At 53.4% G+C, this 23,747-nt stretch overlaps 7 protein-coding genes across 7 annotated transcripts; 2 read left to right on the forward strand and 5 right to left on the reverse strand.

Moving 5' to 3' along the window:
• Window positions 1-1,867: 1,867 nt before the first annotated feature.
• ACO1O0_009213 (uncharacterized protein) lies at window positions 1,868-4,627 on the reverse strand (the record flags this gene model as incomplete). The annotated part of the gene is made up of 2 exons (XM_083198564.1): window positions 1,868-4,355; window positions 4,482-4,627. The coding sequence occupies 2 exons, from the start codon at window positions 4,625-4,627 to the stop codon at window positions 1,868-1,870; spliced, it is 2,634 nt and encodes an 877-aa protein (XP_083046299.1).
• Window positions 4,628-8,906: 4,279 nt separating this feature from the next.
• On the forward strand, window positions 8,907-9,950 carry ACO1O0_009214 (uncharacterized protein; the record flags this gene model as incomplete). The annotated part of the gene is made up of 2 exons (XM_083198565.1): window positions 8,907-9,173; window positions 9,243-9,950. The coding sequence occupies 2 exons, from the start codon at window positions 8,907-8,909 to the stop codon at window positions 9,948-9,950; spliced, it is 975 nt and encodes a 324-aa protein (XP_083046300.1).
• A 269-nt stretch (window positions 9,951-10,219) lies between these two features.
• On the reverse strand, window positions 10,220-10,755 carry ACO1O0_009215 (MARVEL domain-containing protein; the record flags this gene model as incomplete). The annotated part of the gene is made up of 2 exons (XM_083198566.1): window positions 10,220-10,614; window positions 10,668-10,755. The coding sequence occupies 2 exons, from the start codon at window positions 10,753-10,755 to the stop codon at window positions 10,220-10,222; spliced, it is 483 nt and encodes a 160-aa protein (XP_083046301.1).
• A 2,250-nt stretch (window positions 10,756-13,005) lies between these two features.
• On the reverse strand, window positions 13,006-14,365 carry ACO1O0_009216 (beta-lactamase/transpeptidase-like protein; the record flags this gene model as incomplete). Its single annotated transcript, XM_083198567.1, has 3 exons — window positions 13,006-13,430; window positions 13,487-13,784; window positions 13,841-14,365. 3 exons carry the CDS (start codon window positions 14,363-14,365, stop codon window positions 13,006-13,008), a joined length of 1,248 nt encoding a protein of 415 aa, XP_083046302.1.
• Window positions 14,366-15,464: 1,099 nt separating this feature from the next.
• ACO1O0_009217 (flavin-containing monooxygenase) lies at window positions 15,465-17,407 on the forward strand (the record flags this gene model as incomplete). The annotated part of the gene is made up of 5 exons (XM_083198568.1): window positions 15,465-15,600; window positions 15,663-16,036; window positions 16,085-16,807; window positions 16,873-16,888; window positions 16,959-17,407. The coding sequence occupies 5 exons, from the start codon at window positions 15,465-15,467 to the stop codon at window positions 17,405-17,407; spliced, it is 1,698 nt and encodes a 565-aa protein (XP_083046303.1).
• A 2,326-nt stretch (window positions 17,408-19,733) lies between these two features.
• Window positions 19,734-20,240, reverse strand: ACO1O0_009218 (uncharacterized protein; the record flags this gene model as incomplete). The annotated part of the gene is made up of 2 exons (XM_083198569.1): window positions 19,734-20,033; window positions 20,235-20,240. 2 exons carry the CDS (start codon window positions 20,238-20,240, stop codon window positions 19,734-19,736), a joined length of 306 nt encoding a protein of 101 aa, XP_083046304.1.
• Window positions 20,241-22,363: 2,123 nt separating this feature from the next.
• Window positions 22,364-23,398, reverse strand: CHI4 (chitinase; the record flags this gene model as incomplete). The annotated part of the gene is made up of 1 exon (XM_083198570.1): window positions 22,364-23,398. The coding sequence occupies one exon, from the start codon at window positions 23,396-23,398 to the stop codon at window positions 22,364-22,366; it is 1,035 nt and encodes a 344-aa protein (XP_083046305.1).
• Between the last annotated feature and the right edge of the window lie 349 nt (window positions 23,399-23,747).

Genomic DNA, 23,747 nt, shown 5'->3' on the forward strand with positions numbered 1-23,747 from the left:
ACTATCCAGTATTGGATGGACTCATCCACACACACCGAACGCACAGAATATATGAACAACCTCCCTTTTCAAGAAGTTTCAGCGGACACGCCGCCGCTTGAGAAAGAGCCCAGCCCCAAAGTCTGGGTCGGCAGCCACTCTGTGGATGCCAATAAAGACCTACTGGATCTTGCCTCAGAGAAAGGCAATCTGGAAGCTGTCCGGGGACTGCTGGAGGAGAAAGGTGCTGGCCCTAATTCTCTGACCCGGGGAGCTTCCAATTCTACTCTCCAGTCAGCCTCAAAGGGAGGTCATGTAGAGGTTGTACGACTACTTCTAGACCATGGGGCCAATCCCAATACCCAAGCCGGTCGTTATATTAACGCTCTCCAAGCTTCCTCATCTAGAGGTTATCTAGGCATCGTACAGCTACTACTAAATAGAGGCGCGGATGTCAACGTGGAGGGGGGCCGTTACGATAACGCTCTTCAAGCTGCCTCAGCTAGAGGTTATCTAGACATCGTAAAGCTATTATCAGATGCGGGTGCGAATATAAACGCTCAGGGCGGCCTTTACGGCAACGCTCTTCAAGCTGCCTCAGCTAAAGGACACCAAGAGGTTGTAGAACTACTACTAGAAAGGGGTGCGGACTTCAACGCCCAAAGCGGCTGTTACGATGGTGCCCTTCACGCTGCCTCAGCTGAAGGTCATCGTGAGATCGTGCAACTACTAATAAATAGGGGTGCTGATGTCAGTTCCCAGGGCGGCCATTACGGCAATGCGCTTCAAGCTGCCTCGGCTGCAGGCCATCTAGAGGTTATTCAACTACTATTACATCATGGTGCAGATCTGGACACCCTAAGCATCTGCATTCATTGAAAGGCTCGTCAAGATCGCTAGGGTATAGTATAGATGGTATGAGCTGAAGATTACCAGGGGCATGGCCGTCCCTATATACAACCCCTACTTCCCCCTAGATATCTCTTACTATCCTACTAGTTCTACTCCTGTATATAATGACGATAGTTAGGATGATGACAATGATCGAGGTTCAGAGAGTGACGATTAATCGCTGGGGAAGAGAGATGCGTCTGTCCATCAATACCCCAGATAGTCAGAAATGGTATATCAACCGGCAAGACTCACAGCCTCTTCCAACCAAGTTGAGCATTGACACCAAGAAGACAGACTATCTGTTGATGCTTCCGGGACTTCCACTAGAAACTCGTGGTAGGGCGTTTGTCAAGACCCTCCTGTTTCGCCTAATATAAATTACTCTTCGCAGCGCTGACAGACTAATGATAGTATTCAGAGGTTCACGGAGGCCTTACTATTAGATGTCGTCAAGGAGATCAGTATCATGGAGTCGGATATTAACTTTACCCCCGAGACTTCTGGAAAGCGCGGTGTCGGGATTTTAGTCTAGGTTTAGCAGAGTATATTGGGATCAAATTACAGTCTTCTTCGGATGTAATATTAGTGTGGAATGCGAATACCGGAAACTAGGTGGAAGAAATTGTTTTAGGTGCGAATGGATGCCCTGATGATATGAGTGTAGGACATGACGGGCAACGAGAGACTTAAAATAATATCTCACCATGAAGATAATAAACCTCCCAACTAACTAGATTGGCATCTCGAGCCTCGGTCTAGAGAACGTCATGGGACCAAACAACAAAGGCTGACATGAAAACTGCCGGTGAGAAAAGAACAGATGTCATAAAAATGTATGAAATTGCCTAGTCACTTTAACGTAGAGATAAAGTAACTGTATAGATAGTACAAATAGTCTTGATGAGTCTTTCCACCGCATTAGATGTCTACATAAAGTCATACTTCTATTCACATCAACATGGAAATTTTCAAGCCAAAAAAATAACATCAAGTCTCATGGTTCCTCGTCAAAGTCCCTAATGATGGGACTCATACGGGGGCTGCGTATTGGCGTCTCGCTGTGCACCTCATGCCCCCTAACCGCCCAGTTCTTCGTTCCCCTCTGGTCGTCTGTGGACAGGAATGAGCGTAGGCTGGTCATACTGGGTGATGATAGCCTCGTTGGTGAGTTTAAGTCCCCGTGTTGGGATGGTAGGTCGAGCAGCACGGGGTCTTGCGCACTCCTGCGGTACGCGTACGCCCCTTGTCTAATTTTCGCGCCCACATGGACGCTCGCCCCATCTAACCGTGTCGGAGACCGTGCTCCAAACTGGAGCCGAGGACTTGGAAGCAATACTTCTTGTGGGAACTTATCCTGTTCTTCCACGCCTTCTCTCTCTTGTTCGTCCCAGGTCTGTGGCGCCACCCAGCAATGCGACATCTCATGCTTCACATCCACAAACATGCCCCTCTCGCGACACCAAGACGGCTTCTTGAGCCTTGCGCTGAGATGGTACCCGACATTGTCGCTATACCTGATCCCCGGCGCGTCCACTGCTATCCCAGCCAGTGTCTGCAGTATGCCATAGATGAGCACCCATCGTCCCCTTCGCGCCATCTGCGGGTCGACCTCGGCCACAAAGTCGCACTTCTCGAACCGCACAAACGCATCCACAAGAGGACTAGGCGAGTACGAGCTTCCCAGGGCATCGATGTTGGTGCTCTGCGTATAAGCCAGCGCCACTCTGCGCTCCCTTCCGGCGTGTCTCTGCGGCTGGGACGATGACCTGAACATTCCGCCGCCGCCGGTGTTGGCTGCAGTCTGCACGGGTATCGATTCCGGGAGAAGCGGGTGAGGGTGCGGGATATGAGGGAGTCGTGTACGGTTGTCGAATTCGATGAGCACGTCCGTCATGGGCATGCCGTACACATCGGCCTCGAACCTCCGGTCCCCTCCCTTAGAGGCCATCATCCACTTGCGTCCAGCCCTCGCCTCCGAGACATCCCATACAATATCCCTATCCACGAGGTAGTCGTACAGAGCGGCAAAGTCATGCTGGAGTGCCCTCGCCACCCTTCGCGTCAGCCACATCTGCTCCTCTTCACCATCATCATCCGGATGGCTATCCCTAACTGTTGGTGGCCACGACCCGTAGGTCTGCCCGTAGTAGCTGATGAGGAAGTTCCGGAAGCGGTCCGCCGCCGCTCGCGCCGATCCTACCGACGAGCTACCGCTCGATGAGTTAGATGTTGAGAGAGGAGCAAACGACCCAGACCACATGTCCCCGTACGAGAATTCGGCCAGCCGCTCCTCGGCCGACTGCACACGGAGTCTCATCTCAAGCCACGAGCGCTCCACCAGTGCCTTCGTCAGAGATGCCACATGCCGCCAGTCGGCGCACCGCTCCAGCCTACTCGTGTGCATACCTGCACAGTGTAGGAAGGCCTCGCGCCAGCCCGAAGCCCACTGCACGCCCGGCCGCTCCGTCCACGCGAGGAGCGAGACAGAAGAATCGACATCTCCGCGAGGGTCATCTAGCCCCCTTGCTTCCATGTACCGGGTGATCTGGGAGGCGACGTCGGGTTCTGTGGGGGCGCGGTACTTCTCCATGCGGGCGTGGAGGTCGGACAGCGCTTGGTAGAGGGAGAGCCCAACGAGGGATGCGCGGTAGATGACGGCAAAGACGTTCCGGGTCGTCATCTGATGGCGTAATATGTCCGCCCGACTGCAGTTTGGCGGCGGGGGGAATCTCATCTCGTAGGAAATCTCACTATCCGATATCTCTCCCGTCTCCGAGACAGGTGGCGTTAGCTGTCCCCAATATGCCCCAGGAGAGTGACGAGGAGATGGAAGTTCCTCCGGAGCGTCGACAAAGCTGTGTCGGAGTAACGCCACAAGGTATCGGTTCCGGGTCGCCTCGATGATGTGCGATGAGACGCGCAGGCTCGGCGGCTCACCGTGCTCCTTGTGACCTAGATACACGAGCACGTCACCGTTGGGATCCCACAGCTCCGGGTCTTTGCGCAACTTGTTCCATCGGCTCGAGGGGCGACTACCGCCGGCGAAACGCCTTATAGGAGGGCCAACACTCTGTGGGACGGGAGGAAGTGTGGAGCTTGGCGGAGGACCCGGCAGCCTCATATCTGATGGCTCCAGTGGGCTGATTGGATATGCCTCGTGGTGGTGAAATGGTTGCGTTGAGGGTCGCGCATCCATACGCGAGGCATGCTGGGGGTAATGGTCGAAGCCATACCCGTCGAGGTCCAAGACAGCCGACTCCTGTCGCATCGTTGTCTGGGTTCCCGGCCGGCCAGGCCCGCTGGCAATGTCGGAATCTTTTGTCTCCTTCTTCTTGTTGAACGTAAAAGTCTTGGCCAGTCCCCTCCTCACCCCATCGCTCTTCTTGTCCATCATGCTCCGCAGCCCGCTCTTCTCAATACCCGTGCCGTCGACAAAGTCCGCTTCGCTGTGGCTGCCACTCCCGTTGCTGTGCCCGCTAACGCTGTGCGGTCCAGGTGACATCGGGGGTCTCATGCCGTAAGGAACATGGACGGCGCCAGCACCGTACCCTCCGCCATACCCTCCGCCATACCCTCCGCCATACCCTCCGCCATACCCTCCTACGTACGCGCCAACTTGGTAAGGATGGTGCTCGTAGTGGTAATCGGTTACGAGGCGCGGGGGGCGGCTTCGCGAGCGGGACTGGTCAGATTTCTTGCCCTTGTTGTGAACGTCGGTGACCTTTTTGCGCGCAGACGCGCTTCTCGCCGACATGTCGACGGTTTAATGCGTGGGCTAGTATGCGTCGTCGTTGAAGTAATATCATATACCAATTCAGCTGGCTCCGGAGATGGGACGAGGTCGTGTCTCGGCGTTGACGTCCAACGCGTTGCGTATATGGAAATAAAGGCGAATTGTGATGGGACCCCCCGCTTCAATGACGGCCTTTGTCAAGGCGGCTAGTCCTTTTGGAGGACAGTGTAAGTTGAATTGCCCAAGGTTGCCTCCCGATAAGGCCTGGGGAAAGTGTGTGGTGGTGGTGAGCCGTGGGGGTCAAGGTGACAGCCGTCAGGGACCGGAGCACGCCGAGAGGCCTGAAAGTGGAAACTGGCAATGGAGATGTTGGATCTTCAAACATGTGATTGACGATTCCAGGAAGGCCACTAAGTTATAGGCAACCTCATAATTTTGTGGGAGGGTCCGTTGTCCTCGTCTTGAACAACGTCGTCCGCACCTAGCACAAAGGCGCCAAATATCACGAGCTCAACGGCTCAACGGCAATAAGGAACGGGTATTCAAGAACGGCGTGCCTGGCTGGGGTGAGGGGAGTGAAATCAGAGGGAGGTATCTTGTTACAAAACTCGAGTCATGGCGGCGCTTCATCTGTTCATGGCGCCAGTGTCTACGATCACAATAAGCTGCAGTCATGTCACCAGGGCCCTTTGCTTTATCCGTTATCTTGGGGGTCAACTCTGAACCGCCTATCAGACAGGGTTGACAGGGATTCAGAGTCGGCAGAGAAGGATTTTGGCTCTGCGGTACTTCCCCAGACGCGCGGGATGACAGCGATCGCTGGGATTCAAATATGGAAGATTACCCCCAGCGTGGGTGGCCTCGTCTTCGATCTCCCAGGTTTCCCTGTCTTCACCCCAACCTGGACAGCCAAGTCCCGCGCTGGGCCAGTGATGAGGGCATCTGAGAAGCTGGATTGGGGTCAGCCCTGAGGTCGGGTATTGAGTGTCTCACTTCCACATCCCTTATCTTTAACCCTGGAGACGGGGTACGGCGGCGAACGGCGACACAGAATAAGCCGTCGACCAGAAGGTGCTGAGTGGTGCACATTGTAAGGTAGCGTTGGACTCATATCGGAGATTGGGGCTTGGGATCCGTTGCGACCGTTCCTCATCCAGTTGCGACTTGCGAGGTGCTCGCTCTTGGCCGCCACAAGAGGGAGATAGGCGGTCGCAAGATATGACACAAATGGCCTCTGTCATGGCCGAACAGCATGCTCCACGGGCCAGGGTGGGAATCCCTGTCGTCTATCCACGCACCACGGCGAGTTGTCAAAGACAATGTGTCGCAACGCAGCCGTTATCGATCAAATTACGGCCCCTGGTGCGCGCCCATTAACCCCACTCCACCGCCACCAGCCGGGACAGACCTCGTGGAATGTGGACAATGGGAGTCGGCGGCGGGCGATCAGGGGAATCTGCGTCTTCAATAAGTGATGTCCTTCCTTTTCAAGTGCGCAGTCGACACTCGAGTCGGCTCAATGGCACACCCATTAAGGCCATCACCAGCCTTATGAAGCTTCCAGAGCGCTGCTGGTTGTTCAGGGCAGCGTGGTGATTCGCTCCCGAAGCCCAAGCCTGCTACCGACTGATAAGCTTGCAGCGTGCAGCCACATCGTCATATCGTCATGTCGCAGAGGCCAATATTGAGATCCCTCGAGGCCAATTGAGGCCAGGCACGAGTCAGGGGTCTCGGGGGGTTCCACCAGACCTCCGGGCACTACCGTGTGCACCTTATAAAATGCGACCAGGAGGGCCAGGAAAGAGGTGATGATAATAGAAGGTAGTACCATCAATTGATTGAAGATTGTAAGAGTGTTGTTCTAGCCAAATCCAGTGACCCCAACTGCATTGGAAAAACTTGCACATATGCCCTCCTGTTCCTCCCCAAACCTCCAGCGGGGGAACGAGCAACCGGCGAGTTCCATAGCTATTGCCAGTACGTATGATGCCATTGCACAATGTCGGGTCGGAAGGCGATTTTTTCCAACACTCGTTTGAGCATTCGCGCCTCTAGGAAGATACTCGCACGGTTAAGCATTCGCGCGCTCTTCTATAGACTATATTCAATAGCTGCAGGGATTGCAACCATATAACTTACACTTTTATTTGATTACTTTTGTGATCGAGTCGCCGCTGGCTGGAGTATTATGATCTTTCTGTGGCCTGTACTCCTGTGAACGTGAGGGTCAGCGTCATGTGAAGTGAAATTGACTGAAGCCCAGTCAATTATAAACATAGTCGAATCATTGGTGATCGAGAAATCTCTTCCTTCTAAGAATATTTTATATAAGTTTGGATAGAATTCCCTCTACTTTAACTTCCCCTCTATGCAAGACGTCGGAGGAGTCCGAAGAAGTATGTATACCTAATTGTAAGATATTGCGCCTTTGTCCCTATTAGTAGACAATATCATCTCCCCTCGGCTACCTCCAACGCTCTGCTGACTGGGGACCACCATACTACCTTCGAATATAATTTCTCACCAAGGTACTCGACAAATGACTGCAAAAAAGGCGCCAACATCTCAGTCTCAAGTTAATTGAGTGAAACGGCTTATTTTGCTCAGTGCAGCCTTAAGAGGACCGGGACTATTCAATATCCACGGATAAATATGGTGGCAACGGCAGCCCTTCATCAATTGTAGATGGTTGAATCGTCAGGGGGTGGGAGATGTTGTGGTCGGTTGCCCAGTTTCGGCCAACATGAGCCTTCCACCCCGCACCAGCAGACCTAGATGCACGTACAAATAGCTCTGTTTGGGGTGCGGGACTTGCGTCCCACGTCTTCTCTCCTAAACACACTTGGCGCAAGGCTGAAGTAGCTGATAAACCCCCCTCGCCCCTACCAATCAGCCGTCGGGCAGGTCTTTCGCGGCTCTAGGCCACAAGGTGGTAAGGATCCTATCCCACATGATGGCGGTCACCAGAGAACTAATCCTCTTAGGAAGCAGACCAAATTGATCGCTCAACCCGTGGTACTTATTCATCTCACCAGGTGTCTGTTGGCTTATGACGTTCATCAACCCAGAAGTCCATCAGCTCTACGGATGATCCACCTAGCAACCATGTGCAAACAAATATACTACGTGTACACATGCGGGTGCAGTACCAAGGGTGAATTCAAACAGTGCGAGGAGAAATATGAAGCTCAATCTATTCTCCGATGCCACAAACCGACGAGGGAAGACAGCCTGTCTCGGAACTACTGCAGCAATCACTTAGTCGACGAAACCAAGGCCAGCGACGACGTCAAAAACATGGTAAGGAGTTGAAAAAAAACGTGGTGGTGATGGCTTTTCCCCCTTGAATAGATCTCATTGAGAAGAGAAGTCAAATAGGGTTCCTGAGAATTAGTTACGCCAGGATGATAGTTGTAATATATACCACTTAGATATGAAGATGGCTTCCATCACACCAAAAGTAGTACAACACATCTCCAGTTTTTTATTCGTATTCAAATACTCGCACCCTCAGCTTCGCAAAATCAGCACGAATATTCATCAGTTCCTATAATTATAGGCTAGCCGAATTTTATCTTCTTAAAATTTCCAAGAATATGCATATACCTACGGGAGGACTCGGGTATTCTAGGGTAGGCGTTTGTTAGCTGGCTAGTTCTGGTGATTGAACTAGCTGTGCAACGATATTGAACTAATGGATACAGCACATCTCGGCAGTATCAGTCACGGCAGTAGTATACATCAGCTAATCTACGTGGCTCATTGCGCCGGGTCTATGGTAGGATCGACGGGCGCCGACGTCGATCCCCCAGACCGAGACCCCTGGATCAACAATTCCGGCCCAACCCCTCCAGCTTTACTCCGTACTTTCACTCACTTAACTGCTGCCCACGTGGACCCAAGCACTCATCGGGCATTTCAGTCCAGGCACTACATAGGCCCGCTTAGGATGCGGCCCATTGACGGATTCTGGACTGCCGCTGGCATTCGCCTAATCTATTTCTCCCTCACAAGACAGGTGCGCTTCTACAGCGCTCTTCTTGGCTGTCTGAGATGTCCCAATTTCCGCCAATCGGTGCCGCCCGTGGCTTCTCCGCAAACGCCAACACCAATGCCGGCATGACATTGTCCATGATGCTGAAACGGAAGTTTTGTGGGAGCTGGCTTTTTGATATTGTCCCGAGGTTGAGTTTCTTGGTGTTGTTGTCAATGCTATAAACATCGGGGGATGCTCCCGAGCGGTTCATGATCTTTACATGGCAAGTGCAGAGTCGTCTTCCTCTGAGCCACTTACACCGTCATGAAATTCCTCACTACCCTCCTCAGCGCGGTTGTCTTTGCTGCCAGCGCTTTTGCCCAGGCTGACCCGGGCGCCTGCAGCGGTCAGTGCTGGTCTCATGACCCGAGTGTCATCCGTCGAGCTAGCGATGGCGTCTACTTCCGCTTCGAGACTGGCAGCCTCATCGGCATCTGGAAGGCTGGTGATCTGACCGGGCCATGGGAGTACCAGGGAGCCGCTATTCCTGGCGGTAGTAGTATCCCTCTTGAGGGAAATGACGACCTATGGGTGAGTGAAACCCCCCTCTCTCAGAAAGCATGAACATTGTATGCCCGGATAAGCTGACAAGATTCCCAGGCCCCCGACGTGCATCTCGTCGGCGACACTTACATCCTGTACTACACCGTCTCTAGCTTTGGTGTCCAAGATTCCGCCATCGGATACGCCACCTCGCCCACCATGGAGGCCGGCTCCTGGACCGACCACGGTAGCACTGGCGTCTCCTCGTCCGCTGGCTCCGCCTATAACGCCATTGACGGCAACCTCATCCAGGATGCCTCCTCGGGTGCCTACTCCCTAACCTTTGGCTCCTTTTGGACCGACATCTTCCAAGTGCCCATGTCCTCCGACGCCACCACCTCGGCGGGTACTCCCTTCAACATTGCCTTTAATTCCACCGGCGAACATGCCCTCGAGGGTCCGTTCGTCCACTACCGTCAGGGCTACTACTACCTCTTCTTCAGCTCGGGTATCTGCTGCGGGTACGACACCAACTACCCGGCGCCGGGCGAGGAGTACAAGATCTATGCCTGCCGGTCCCAGGGCGTTGGCGGCCCGTACGTTGACCGTAACGGTGTGAGCTGTGTGGATGGCAATGGCGGCACGCTTGTCCTCGGCAGCCACGGTTCCGTGTTTGGTCCTGGTGGACAGGGTATCTTGACAGACCCCAACTATGGTACCGTCTTGTATTACCACTATGCCAACACAAACATTGGCTTGGGAGATGGCGACTACCAGTTCGGATGGAACACTCTGAGCTGGAGCGGGGGCTGGCCAGCCGTCTAGTAGAAAAATCATCTCATTATAAGTAGTTAACAATATGGGTATTAGTCACTCGTACAAAGTCTCCCCGTTCCTCATGCTCGTATACATAATTTCCTCCATATCCTGTCGTCATGCCGTACTGTTTCCTCAAACAACAAAGGGTATCTGCTTGCGCGACTTCGATCTCTCTGCCCCACTCAACGCCGCACTTCGGCGACTGCGTTGTCATCTCTCGGCTGGCGCTGCTCGCCTCCTGCGTTCATAGCCCAGCAGTCGTCGTCCGCCGAGTCCTAAGCGCCGGCGTACGGCTGCCCGGGCTTGGAGCGCACATCGGCGTGCGCACTGCCTCCGCGCAGAAAGCCCATACCCTCGAAGACCGCGAGCGCGGTGAAGATGATCCAGTTGAAGAAGCCAAACGCCACGCCAGCCTGGGCGCTCTGGCAGTAGTTGCTGCCGTGGCAGTGGGGGACGCCGACGAGAACGGCCATGGCGATCGAGCCGGCGAACCAGAAGAGGGCCGTGAGAGTAATCAGGCCGAGGGCAACAACGGTTATATGCAGGCTCGGTAGGAAGACGGGGGTTAGGGCGATATAGACGAGAACGAGTATCGACCAGATGGTGGTGAAGAGCATAAAGGCGAACTGGGAGGGCGCCCCTCCCCACCAGTCATCAGTCTGGTCAACGACTGCAACGCAAGAGTTAGAGAAGCTCTACGAAGGTGGAAGGTAACGATCTTACTATAGCCAGTCAAGCCGAGCTCGATGATGAGAAACAGCGCCAGAACGCCGTAGACGATTGACAGCTTGCCAAAGCTTCCGAAATTCATGGCGGCGGATTACTCGATCTTCGTTTGCAGGGTAGTCGTAATGTCGTCGATTCGTTGGAGAGCGGGCCGCAGCGGGGGTTATTGCACGCCAATTATGGTAAAGGGGTGGTGAGCCCAAAGTATTGGGGCGGATGCTGAGTGCGACAACGAAGCGCCTGCTAGAACTGATCCAAGGAGTCCCGAGTACTGAAACGAAACAAGAGGAAATCGGAGATCGAGGGGAGTAGATGTGAAGGAGGGACAAAGATCCGGGGTCGGTCGACCCGTGGGAGTCCCTTCCCTTTTCCCCCGACAGCTTCACGCTTCCTGCCCGATCGCATCAAGTTTTGTGACCTGGCCCAATGCTCCTGGCTCCTGTCCAGCAAATTGTGATCTTGGAAGCGCACGGACCATGGCGTTACCCTCATGAGGTCATTTCTGTGGCTTGGGCCGGCTTGGCGGCCGCCCTGGTTGGCTGCAACGGCTGGCGTTAGTCTATTTTGGGAGCTTGCTCGTTCGAATCTTGGAGATGTTGCCGGAGCTTGCAGGTCCGACTGGCGTGGTGGCCGCGAGCACCTGCGCCACGGATTGAGCCACGGGACGCATCACCAGAAACAGGTGCCGATCACGGTGGTTTGTCTCGCCATTTGCTAAGCTCTGCTACCGTCTCATCGTGGCAAGTAGTAGGCGGTGCTAAGGCCTTGAATTGGGTCTTGTTATTGGTGTAGACGCGACCGAGACCGTTTGGTGTCCATTAGGTCAGGACCATCGTCAACACTTTTACGAATACGAACCCTGCTCTCACGTCTGTTCCGATGGTGACGCGCGGCGTCACAAACGTTACAGAACTATGTGGGCTCGGGCTGGACGGGACCCAATGAACCGGCGGTAAGCGGCTCTCCATCTGGGTGAAACAATTCCCCATACTCCGTACATGGTAGGGGAGAAACATGAGCAGAAATGGCCAAAAACAAAACTTCCACCCCGTGACAGGCTAACGAATAGGGCTCTTGCGTATAGTCAGCTAGCCCCCAATAACCCCTACCTAGGTATAAACGTAACTTGCTCAGTGCTACCGACAAGATCTCCGTCCTCTTTCTCGACAAGTTCGATTTCTTACCCAGATGCCACACCGCCTTGATGCACTCCTCGGCCCTCCCAAGGTTTGTTATGAGCTCCTCGCTCGTCTACCCGAGGCCGCGCTAGTCATCGGTGATAGGTTTTGCCGCGGCCCCCATCATTTGGCCGATGCTGTGCTGAACGCCTCGATGAGAATGATTGTCCAGGGCTCGGTCAGGATGACTCACTCGTTGACGGCGTGGTGCAATACTACCTCCGGGAAAGTAGCCGCATACCCAGCTCTCTCCTTCCGAGGAGCCAAGATCTTGGCCAGATCTGAGAGATCCTTGATGGTGTGGTACCTATGCCTAGACACAAGTGGTTATGTCGACCAGCCTATTGATGGATTTTCCCCGGACCTCATTTTGGGTCATTCTCCCCAGATATGATATGTAAAAGAGCAATACCTTGAGCGCGGTAGATTTTACAATAGCATCTGCTGCCTCGTAGGAGCATGGCTGCGCAGGAATCTGCTTCGGCTAATGGATGTTGTCCTGGATAAACAATTCGATATTCCGGGCAAATCGAGTAAATAACTTGGGGACAAGTGGCTTGTGGTCATGGTGGTTGGTCGACTTGGCCTTGGTTCGTGATGTGGTGCTAGTGGGTGGCCGAAGACGCCCTTGTCGATGTAACCTGGTTGCACACTCTAGCGTACACTTGTTCCTGGTCCTAAAACAGGATTGACAAGGCTGAGAAGCAACATTAAGGTTGAATAGGCGCAGTGTCATCACATATGTCTGGGGTATGTGGAGACAACCGCCATCTCACCAACCGCAACGGACGTCACTCACTAGAGAGTCGGCCATGTCGCAGAATAGGCGTACGACTCCGCTCAGTATCAAAATGAGGCACATCCTAGGCCCTTTTAAATGTACTGTATTGGTCCCAGGAGTGGTTTTGACGTCTCATCTGTACCATGACTGGAGGGGGAAGGGGCCGTAGGCTTCGTGAAGCTCGATTGCCAATTCTATTCTCAAGTTCAAGAAACATGGGGCTTTGTACGAATTTATAAACTGAGAGATTGCGTCCTACAGCACCCAGCCCTCGGCCTTTGATTTCCTATATTTTTCAAACAGTTTTCATCAAATATTTGAAGAGATATGAATGCATTTAGCCCATAATGTGTGCGTCACACGGGTATTACGCTAATCACTTGGAAGCAGCCAGCGCCTGATAGACCTGAGCTTCGACGCTGGCCCACATGCCTATCACCTTCGGGTCTGCAAATGGCAGGACCTGGGTGCAGATTACCCCAGCAACACCATGTTCACGATCGCACCACCACCAGCAGTTGCACAATCCCGCCCAGAAGGCCGCCCCAGTCGACCGCCCCGTCGCTCCGCCGTTGCTCAGCATGAAGGTGAGCCCCCAGCCCTGGGGCGGATTTCCGGAGACGGGGTACAGCTCTGGAAGCTGGTTTGTCAGGTCCGGCTTGGCCGCCTGGATTCCCTGGCGGGCAAAGTCGGGGAAGGAAGGGATCTGGTTGCGGAACATCTCGTCGACTGTCTCGCTGCGAAGGATCTGGACGCCGGTGCGGGGGCAGGTGCCGTTGTTGAGTAACACGCCTAGGACCTCTGAGGGCAGGTTCTTAGCAGCTTGAAGTATTCCGGTATGGAGGGGGGATGCTTACGGGCATACTCGCGGGGCTTGCCAAACATTCCAGCGCCGCCACTGTTGAAGATCTGTGCCACCTCGGCCTCGTCATCTGGGTCGATGATCAGGGGTTGTCGCATGAGATGGTCCCTGGGTCTCAGAACACCGTCCTTCTCCCTCTGGTACATGTAGGCGAGCTTCTCCTTCATCTCCTTGCTCGGGAACATGGAGATGTTCTCGATGCCCAGGGGCTGGAGGACATTCTTCTGAAGATACGCATTCAACTTTAGGCCCGACGCCCGCTCCACAACTAGACCAGCCCAGTCAATCCCTGACTAGAATTTAGGTTAGTATCTGAATGTTTCGGTATGACTAGATGCTGTAGACTTACCCCATACGTCCAAGCGGATCCGGGCTGGGATACCAGCGGCGTCGCAAGGTCTTCAAACCGGCCTGAGAACTCATCAAGACCGGCCGGGAGAGACCAGTCCCGAAGGGCCTCATTAAAAAAGCTGTAGCTGAATCCTGATGTGTGGGTCAGGAGCATCCGGAGAGTGATGGCCGTCTTCTTATCCTCAAGCGTCCCATCGGGCCGCAGCACCTTGATATCCTTGACCTCCGGGCAGAGGGTCTCAACCTGGGCGCCATCGTCGAGATTCAGGACCCCCTGCTCAACGAGCTGCATGCAAGCCAGACCCGTGAGCACCTTGGTGCACGAGGCAATCCAGTAGATGCTTTCGAGCGTCATGGGCGTGCTGGAGGTGAGGCCCTGCTTGCCCGCCGAGTGGGCGAAGAGCTCCTCGCCATCTTTGCCGACGACAACGACGGTGGTTCCGGGGATGCCCGTCAACTGGTCGGCGCACGCATCGTCAACAGTGCTGCGGAGACGTGAGAGGGTCTCCTCGTCGAGTGGCATGTTGGTATATGTTGATACGTGGACGTGGTGATGTTGGGCAGCTTGCGAGGTTAGTTGATATACGAGTCAAGCCGGGATCGGGGCGAAACAGCCCAACGAGGGGGAATATATAACAGTCCTGTCCGGTCGGAGGGAATCCATGATGCAGTCCCGCAGAAGGCTAACCATACCAATCATGGCATGAACCATGATACGAGAGTGGCTGTCTTGGGGTCCTAGTCTGCGGCATAAGAGTGCTGGCACCAATGGTGAGTAATATATGCAACTGCACGTCCCCAACCCATCACAAAAAGTACTGCTAACCCCTCAATTCTAAACCTCGGGGAGGCTTGCCGAGAGTGGGAGGATTGCAGCCTTTGCAGCTGTCCCACTCTTCTGCGGTTCCGCATGTCGACCTAGTTGCGGGAGACACGGAGCTGAAAGTGCATATCTATTCGTAAGAGTGTACGTCCATACTGTTACCAGGATATGCCTGGGTACTTTGCGTAGCTGTGCGCACTGGCGGCATCCGATCATCGATCTATCCGTGTGATCCCCGCCTGGGCCGTCTCCATGGGGGGACGCCTCTCGCCCCCGCTTTGCCTCGTTCGTCTTTGGCTGCATCACCACATGTTCCTCGAGATGCAGAGTGCCAATCATAATTTTTGACCGGTCAGTATAAAGTATGAACGCACATGTATTTCGGATAAGTTCTCTGCAATGCCCATGCACCCTGTGAAACCCTCCCGAGTCTCAGCTCTGCGGGATCTGTGCCGAGTGGATTCGGCACTCTGGCTCTGTGACTTGGGGCAGAATATTGCCACTTCTAGATGGAGGTTTGGCGGCAGGAAAATGGTTGCAATGCGTTCTGGAGGTCGCATGACTTGATGCCGCTGGGAAGGCATCTTCTCGCTTGTCCGGTATGGTACGGGCGTTCAAGTAGCTATAGGTCGGAGTTGTATAATAAGGGTCTCGACCCCCGAGACTGAAGACCGACTGAGGCTCGAGCATCTGCATCCTTAATCAGTGACTTGCCTCTGGAAAAAGCTCCAATCATCTATCTTCTCCTTCTTTTGTCTTCCATAATCTTGTAGAACAAAAGACGATTACTACCGCAAACATGGGCGATCAAATTCCTGTCCATACCAAGAAATTCAACACGGAGCTTACCGACTACTCCAAAGCTCACCAGGAGGCGACTGGCCCCTATGCCCCCAACCTCGAAGTAGACGCCCTGGTTGTTGGCGCCGGCTTTGGTGAGACAAATCTGTCAATGCCCTCCTGCTATATCATATACTAACCCTCCTTGCCTCACCAGCTGGCATTTTCATGCTCAAGACTCTCCGTGATCGCGGATTGAAGACAATTATCTTCGAGGCTGGCGGCGACCTCGGCGGTACCTGGCGCTGGAATTGCTACCCAGGTGCCGGTGTTGACTCCGAGGTTCCAGAGTACGAATTCTCCTGGCCCGAGGTCTGGAAGACGTGGAACTGGCCCAACAACTACCCCGACTATAAGGACCTCCGCCGGTACTTTGACCATGTGGACAAAGTTGTCGGTATCAAGAAGGACTGTGCGTTCCACACAGTTGTGGTCGGCGCTCACTTTGATGTTGATAGTGGCAAGTGGATTGTCCGCACCGAGGATGGCCGGGTCACCAAGGCCCGCTACCTCGTTCTTGGAACGGGTTTTGTAGGCTACCTTGCGCTGGAGAATACAATCTCAGCTAACTCTATCTAGTCTGCCAAGCGTTACATCCCCAACTGGCCTGGCATGGACAAGTTCAAGGGCATCGTTCACCACTCCTCCTTCTGGCCCGAGGAAGGGGTCGACGTGAAGAACAAGCGCTGCGCCGTCATTGGCACCGGCGCCTCTGGCGTCCAGATTGTGCAGGCATGGGGCCCCGAGGCTGGAGAGGTCACAGTCTTCCAGCGGACACCAAACCTGACCCTGCCCATGCGCAAGAGGGACCTCAGCGTCAAGGAGCAGGAGGACGCCAAGAAGTTCTACCCGGAGCTGTTCAGGTACCGCGAGACCTCGTTCGCCGGCTTCCACTACGACTGGAACGAGAAGAACACCACGGACGTCGGCGACGAGGAGCGCGAGGCCCTCTACGAGAAGGTCTGGGCCGAGGCTGGTTTCCGCTTCTGGCTCGCCTTGTATAAGGACAACCTCTACAACCCCGAGTCCAACAAGAAGTCGTACGATTTCTGGCTCAAGAAGACTCGCGCGCGCGTCAATGATCCTCGCAAGAGGGATATTCTTGCACCCAAGGACATGCCGCACTTCTTCGGCATCAAGCGCCCGTGTCTTGAGCATGATTACTACGACCAGTTCAACCGCGAGACAGTCGATATTATTGACACCAAGAGTAACCCTATCAAGGAGTTTACCGAGACGGGAATCACGCTACAGGATGGATCTCACCACGAGTTTGATGTCGTTGCCGTCGCCACCGGTTTTGTAAGTCTTTCTCACAACCCCCCGCAAACCAGAGAGGCACAACGCTGATGAGTATGATTAAATAGGACATCGTCACTGGAGGTAAATATGCTACCCCCACCCCCTAATAATTATCGTACTGGATGATGGAACTTACTGACTGTTTGAATAGCCATGACTCAGCTTGGTCTGGAGAGCATCCAGAAAGACAAGCTCCAGGAACAGTGGGTGACCGGTGCCTCTACATACCTTGGCACCACTATCCCAGACTATCCCAATATGTTCCATATTTACGGTGTCCACGGCCCAACCCTCCTTAGCAACGGGCCCTCCACAGTTGAGGTGCAGGGCCGTTGGGTCGCAGACATGATCCAGAAGATGGAGAAGGATGATGTCAAGTACATAAACCCCAAGAAGGATGTTGCCGCGCAGTGGAAGAATGACCTCGTTGCCATGACCAAGATGACCCTCATACCCACCACCAAGTCGACCTACATGGGAGGCAACATCCCCGAGAAGGTGTTTGAGCCGGTATGCTACCCTGGTGGAATCCCGGGGTACGCCCGGACAATCCGTATGGCTATGGATAGTATGGAAGGGTTTAATGTTGTTAAGAACTAGGCGTCTGTACAAATTGCACGTTATTGTGTTATTTTCTTAGGTTTGGTTTATTAGTGTGCGTGTAGGTGCAATATCATGATAACCGTTGACTTCTGCGATCAAAGAACCCTACTTGACAGCAGCACCAATAGACACACCCGTACAAAATACTAGTAGATGGACTGGGCGCTATAGGAGCGCCAATGCTTCAACTGCAGATATCCGGTCAGGTGGTCTAAATCTCAGCAATCCTTGAATAATAGGCAACAGGGGCTTCAACTCTTCATCTGGGACCAGCTCCCTGAATCGGTTGAGCAACTTGGGTTCCGTTTCGCTGCAAGTTGAATCCCCGCGACTTGAGTATTGGCCTTGGATTTCCTGCCATTTGAGTTCCCACTCAAGGGGTAATTCTTCGACCAAGCCGATCATCTGCTTGACGAATGCTGCTTCGTCACCCGAGTGGATAAATGGCCTCCCAACAAACACCAACGAGTATATCTAGCAAAAGAATCAGTCAACATGGATAATTCCATCGTCAAATATAAACATACCATACAACCAATACTCCATAGATCGACTCTGTAATTAACTCGGTCGGCGAATATGGTCTCGGGGGCTTTCAAGTCGCATGGTTGGGTGAGGTTATCCGGTTCTGTGCCGCGTGGGAATGCCTCGCCCCAGTCCACAAGGCGAATACCCTCCTCACCTTCGTCTACCCAGTTATCCCAGCAAACCTGTTTCACTAAGTGCCTTGGAAGACAAGGACTGAGGGGCTTTCCATCCTTCCGGGACAATGACGACGTCTCGGGAGGTCCGATGATTTTGAAGAGAGCCTCCTCCGAGAGATACTCCAGCTGCGTAGCTGCAAAGAGGAAATTGAAGACACTAATGTCTACACATGTGCGTTAGCCCCATATAGCCTGAGATTTCTAGAGAAAAAACGACAACAGGACTAACCCCCATGCGCATATCCCGCCCGGTGTACGCAAGCCACAGCCTGCAAAACCTGTCGCGTAATCCTGAGGATGGTTTCTGGGCCCATCCGATTGCCTACCGCGTGGTGTTTATTGACAACTGTTGCGATTGGTGGTCCGAGGAATTCGGATACTAGACATTGATGGCGTCCATTAGGTCCGTTGTGGAAGAACGAGGAGAATAATTGCGGTGCGTGCTCTGCAGCAGAACTTTCCTCCAACTGTTGCCAGTTCCATAGCTCTTGGGATACGGGCGTGCTGGCTGCAGTTGCGATCTTCAGCGCGACCCATCGCAGGAGGCTTGTGCCATTAGTACCTCAGTGATTAATGCTAGGGACTCATATTGTGCTTACCGACAATCTCTAGCGAGCCAAACGGTGGAGAACCCTCCCCATCCCAGCTTATGGAAAACTTTGTAGCGTCCTGAATCAAAGATATCGCCGAGACACACAGGGTGGTATCCCCCTGGGCGATACTTCGATATAGCCTCCTGGGTGTGGAGGAGGTCTGAGTGGGGAACACAGACGAGACTCTGGACTGAAGAACCCATTGCTGTTGCGCGAGCTAGGGAACCGCTTTGTGGTCTGGAGGGTGTGGCGAGATGATCTCAAATTGTGACTTTCTGTTACTTGAAAGGAAAACACCAAGAACACATACACGGTTGAGTAATTTCCATGGTGCAAAGATCACATTGTTTGTGGCGCAGTTTGAATCTGATGGGTGAGATATAGAATGAACACGATGAGAGGCTGGAAGGAACCACGCAGAATACTAGGCAAGTAGTACCTACCAGCACTATCGAGGTAGCTATGAACATCTTATCACCACGCTGAACACATGCAATTAGCCAAAGAAAAGCAAGACGCTGCCATATAATGTATATATTCGTGCGCATGTTCATAAACGGATCTTCGCAGACATTTTTGCACCGAGTTCTTCAAATTCTCGCTGGCCAATACTCAAAAGATATATGTAGTATAGCTACCTAAGTGCCTATGTAATGAAAGTGTACCTTTTGAGTATACGCAACAAAGAGCTGAAACACATGTGTAGAATATAGGAATAAAAAGAGACAATTCCTCAGAGATCAGGTCGAGCGTAATCTTTCTGGTATAGAAACTGCCCTTGCAAGTTTCATCCCCCCTGAACCCCTATTCCTTCAGTTGGCTTTGGTGTCTAGCACCAACCGAGAGCCGCTAGAATAAATCTCTTAGCTTGACCAATATCATTATAGGATTGGGCCTCTGCGTGGACATACCCTGAGTGCAGCTGCCGTCGGTGTAATGGCCGTTGACGTAGCAACCGCCCGTCTTGTGCCAGCCACTTGAAACGGATTTATAAGTTTGGGACCAACTCATTAGAGTATAGCAGACCTACCAGTTCTTGCTGCCATTGATGGTGACACATTCCCCGCTCTTCACACAGGTGAAGACGTAGTAGGTGCCCCTGTACACGATGTCGTTGACCTTGTAGCTGGTACCCGGCCCAGCGCGGCAGTTGACTTGGGCAGAGCCGCCGATAATGGCGCAGTCCCTGGTCGCTCGCTTGAAGATTTCGGCGCCGCTGTTCGCATCGACGCTCATGGGAACAAGCTCGGGGCCGCCATCCTCGGGGGCGACTGGGATAGCGGTGGCATAGAAGGGGAGGAGAGCGGCAGCGAGGAGGGAAAGAACCTTCATGTTGGCGGTGGTTGTTTGGGTGACAAGTTGGGGCTTTGAGAAATGATGTTTTCTGGTCTGATGTCTTGCTTGGTGGATGAGTTCTCGTTCTAAACTGGAACTTTTGTCTCCTTATATAGATTTCAATATCCTCGCAGCTTTGAATCACCTGCGTACAATATGTTTGAAGTAGTATAGCTTTAGGCGGTCATGAACCATCATAGCGACCGTATTCATCGTAGATGCTTCGGTCCACCCAGAATCAGAGAGCACGGAGGTAAGACGGTCTAATTCACTTGAAATTCTACTGGATGGAAGGTGTCGCCTCGCGGGTTCGGCACGATGGTTTGATCCGGCAGCTACAGTGGTCCCTCCTGAGGCTACATAGAAGACCCCTTCGAACCGGCTAAAGCAAGTATATCATGTTTGGGGGGCGAAAACGAGGCCGGCGATGTGAGTTGGAGGTTCTAAGGGTAGTCTAGACTTTGGCGCAGGACGGTGAGTGTCAGCATCCTGGCCTTGGCGAAGCCATCTCTGATGCAGAGTCATCTATCTAGGCTGGAGTGCATGTGCCCAGTCTACATTGAAGTGCTACCTTATGAATTACATTCTCCGCCGCCGCCCCAGCGTTGGCAGTTTACTCCTAGGAAAATTCCACAAAGAAGACCGGGAATTTAGACATTCCTAGAAAGCCATAGGGCCCTCAGTAGCGACGTCGTGGTAGTTCATGTTCTAAAGCCACTGAGATAGTCAAAGATCATTTAAGCCGTCGTACATTTACTCTACATGGCACCATCAATAGGCGAAGCTCAAGCTTACAAGCTGACAACCATGACCCCGCCTTTCGCCGGATTGGGATACCATAGGCTTCGGATTCGTGGGCTACATGGGCGCAACTCATGCAATATATCAATTAGTTACGTGTTGGAATGGAAACTGGAGCACCATAGGAAAGCATATGTAGCTTGGGGCTGAGGAGTATCCACTACTACATGTACATACGATACAGGTAGAACACATATACACATAGCTCCAAACTTGAACATCGAATGCATGTTCCTACATGCAGGTCATGAAGGCGTCAGCCCATGAAGCCATTCCGACCATCCGCACTCGGCCCCTCGGCATCCGACCACTCGTGCATTTTCCCCTTCAGCCCATCCAGCCTCTGCCGCCAAGCCACGCCGCCTTGGTTACGTATTGGTGCGTATCTGCACCGATGCAGTGGATTGTGGAGGTATACATGTCTGGACCCATTCGATCGAACAAGCAAAATAAAGTTTAAGGCGATGGATACATGTAGCACGGCCCACCGTAGGGCGTTCGGCTCGGATCACTCCGTATTCACATATATACTATGTGCTCTCCTCCGGGGGGGGGTCAGGTGGGCATGTATGCTTCCAATTCGTCGCGCCCTAACCCTTGTTCGGGTTATCCCATCTGCTTGTCGTACAGCGACCTACCTAGACCATCAGATAAAGGGCAGCTGGACCAATCATTCCACCAAATTTCGGACCTCTTTGGCCAGAGGCCATCCCATGCGGCACGGAATAGGTGTGTCTCCCGAGGAATGAACCGTCATCCCCTGCTGTCCAGAGACTCCTCAGCCCCCTCTCTCCCCTCGACATCTGTTTCGTGTATGTTAGTTTCGCCGATAGAATTTCTCTGAATCATCCATCTCCTCCCAAGCCACTGAAGCCAGCTACTAAGTCCAGTTCCAATATCTTAACCTCTAGAATAGATCTCAAGCATGTGCATAGAGCTGCTCATTCCGAGTAGTACTCGGAAAATGTCGAGGGCAAGGTTAGAATCTATGGCTGCATTTTTGAATGCATCCTGAATTCGAGAAATAGACTCTCCGCTAAGCATCGAGATGTAAATGATGCCATCAACTTCTCCATCCTCATAGGTGTCTGGCTCAGGAAGCACATTGACAGGGTTGGTAGACTTTCTCCTAATAGGGTTCCTTTCGTCCAAGCGCTTGTAGCCGGTGATCTGGATCTTTGGTTTGAACCCGAGAGCTTGATTTGTCTGTTCTCTGGCCTCGTTTATGAATTCTTTGTGTCAGAGTCTCTGGTCTTTAGCCTTGGTTCAACCTACATTAGTACTGGAAGTAGATGTAGTCGGGATGCAGCTATTTGAGGTGTGCATGTGATCGTCACTAGGCGAGAGAGGCTTGGGACCATGTCCAATTCTACTCCAGTCAAAGGCCGTAATAAAATCATCATTTATCCAACAATCAGATGTATGTACTATGTATATATATACAAGAATGCATGCCAACCATGTCAGCGACCCAAGGCCGCAAACCGCCATCTGGTGCCCCGAGAACCCAGCTCGACGCTTTACCAGATGCGACCCTTGAGGTTATCAGCAAAAGTCCAGCTCTTGGATCCATCCCAGTTGATGGACCAGGTCATCAGGCCCTTGAGCTTGTCACCGTAGTGGTCCCAGGCCTGGCCGACCAGATCGGGGGTCATGTAGCCACCGCCGGCGCCCTGCTGGGCAGGCAGGCCGGGAACCTGCATGTCGTAGGGCAGCTTGATGGTGGTGCCCTGGATAGTGAGCCCCTCGTTGAGGCAGTCGGTCTGGGCGATGAAGCCCTCGACACCGGCCGGGTACGAGTCGCCCTTGCAGCCGTACATGTCGCCGTTGTAGTACTGCATGTTGAGCCACCACAGGCGGCCGTTGTCAGCGTACTTCTTGATGATGGGCAGGTACGAGCCCCAGATGGAACCGTAGGTCATGCTGCCACCCGTCACGTAGGCCGTCTCGGGGGCCATGGTCAGGCCGAAGTTGTCGGGCATCTGGGCCAGGACGCCATCGATGATGCGGATCAGGTTGGACTGGGAGACGGACAGCTCGTTGATGTTGCCGCTGCCGCTGAGCCCGGACTCAATGTCGATGTCGATGCCGTCAAAGTTGTACTTCTTGAGGATGGGCACAATCGTCGAGATGAACTTGTCGGCGACGGTGCTAGAGCTAAGGTCGATGGCAGCCGTGGCGCCTCCGATGGACAGGAGGATCGTGGCGCCCGCGGCCTTGGCCTCGCACATCTCGGCCGGTGTGGCGATCTGAACGCCCGAGTCCATGCCGTCCTCCCACAAGGCGGTTCCATCGGGGAGGATGACGGGGAAGGCGGCCTGGATCACGTTGTAGCCATGCTGCTGGATCTCGGGGTCCTGGATAGGGGTCCAGCCAAAGGGCGGGTGGACGCCGTTCGAAGCTCCGTCCCAGTTCTCCCAGTATCCCTGGAGGACCTTGCCCTGGGGCTTTCCCTTGGTAGCGCAGGTCTCGTTCTGCGCGAATGCCGGCACGGCGCCGAGTAGTGTCGACAGCACGGCGGGCAGCAGGAGGCCTGTATCACGAAGACGTGTCATGGTTGGAATGGATAAGTGTTAAAGGAGTGTGCTTCTGGAGGAATGTCCAAGTGTGTCAAGTGCTGCTGGAAACAAAACTCCGGATAGATGCACCGGCATTGGATCTTCTTATAAGATCTGTGCCCTCAGCTACCTTCACGGTCTCGCCGTCTCACACGTGTGTTGCAAATGCTGTAAATGAAATTATGAGGTACGTGGTATTCACCAACTCGGCAGGTGGATGAGAATCCTTTGGTCCTGTGAGGAGTCGAGTGTGTCTAGGCGATATCACATGGAATGGCGCCCCTGGCACATATAGGGTTGCAACGTAGGATTCCATCATGGGATTGATCCTCGATGGCTCTGTGGG

Source organism: Amphichorda felina (assembly GCF_050947745.1).
Source record: "Amphichorda felina strain 45539 chromosome Unknown scaffold_9, whole genome shotgun sequence".
NCBI lineage: Eukaryota > Fungi > Ascomycota > Sordariomycetes > Hypocreales > Bionectriaceae > Amphichorda > Amphichorda felina.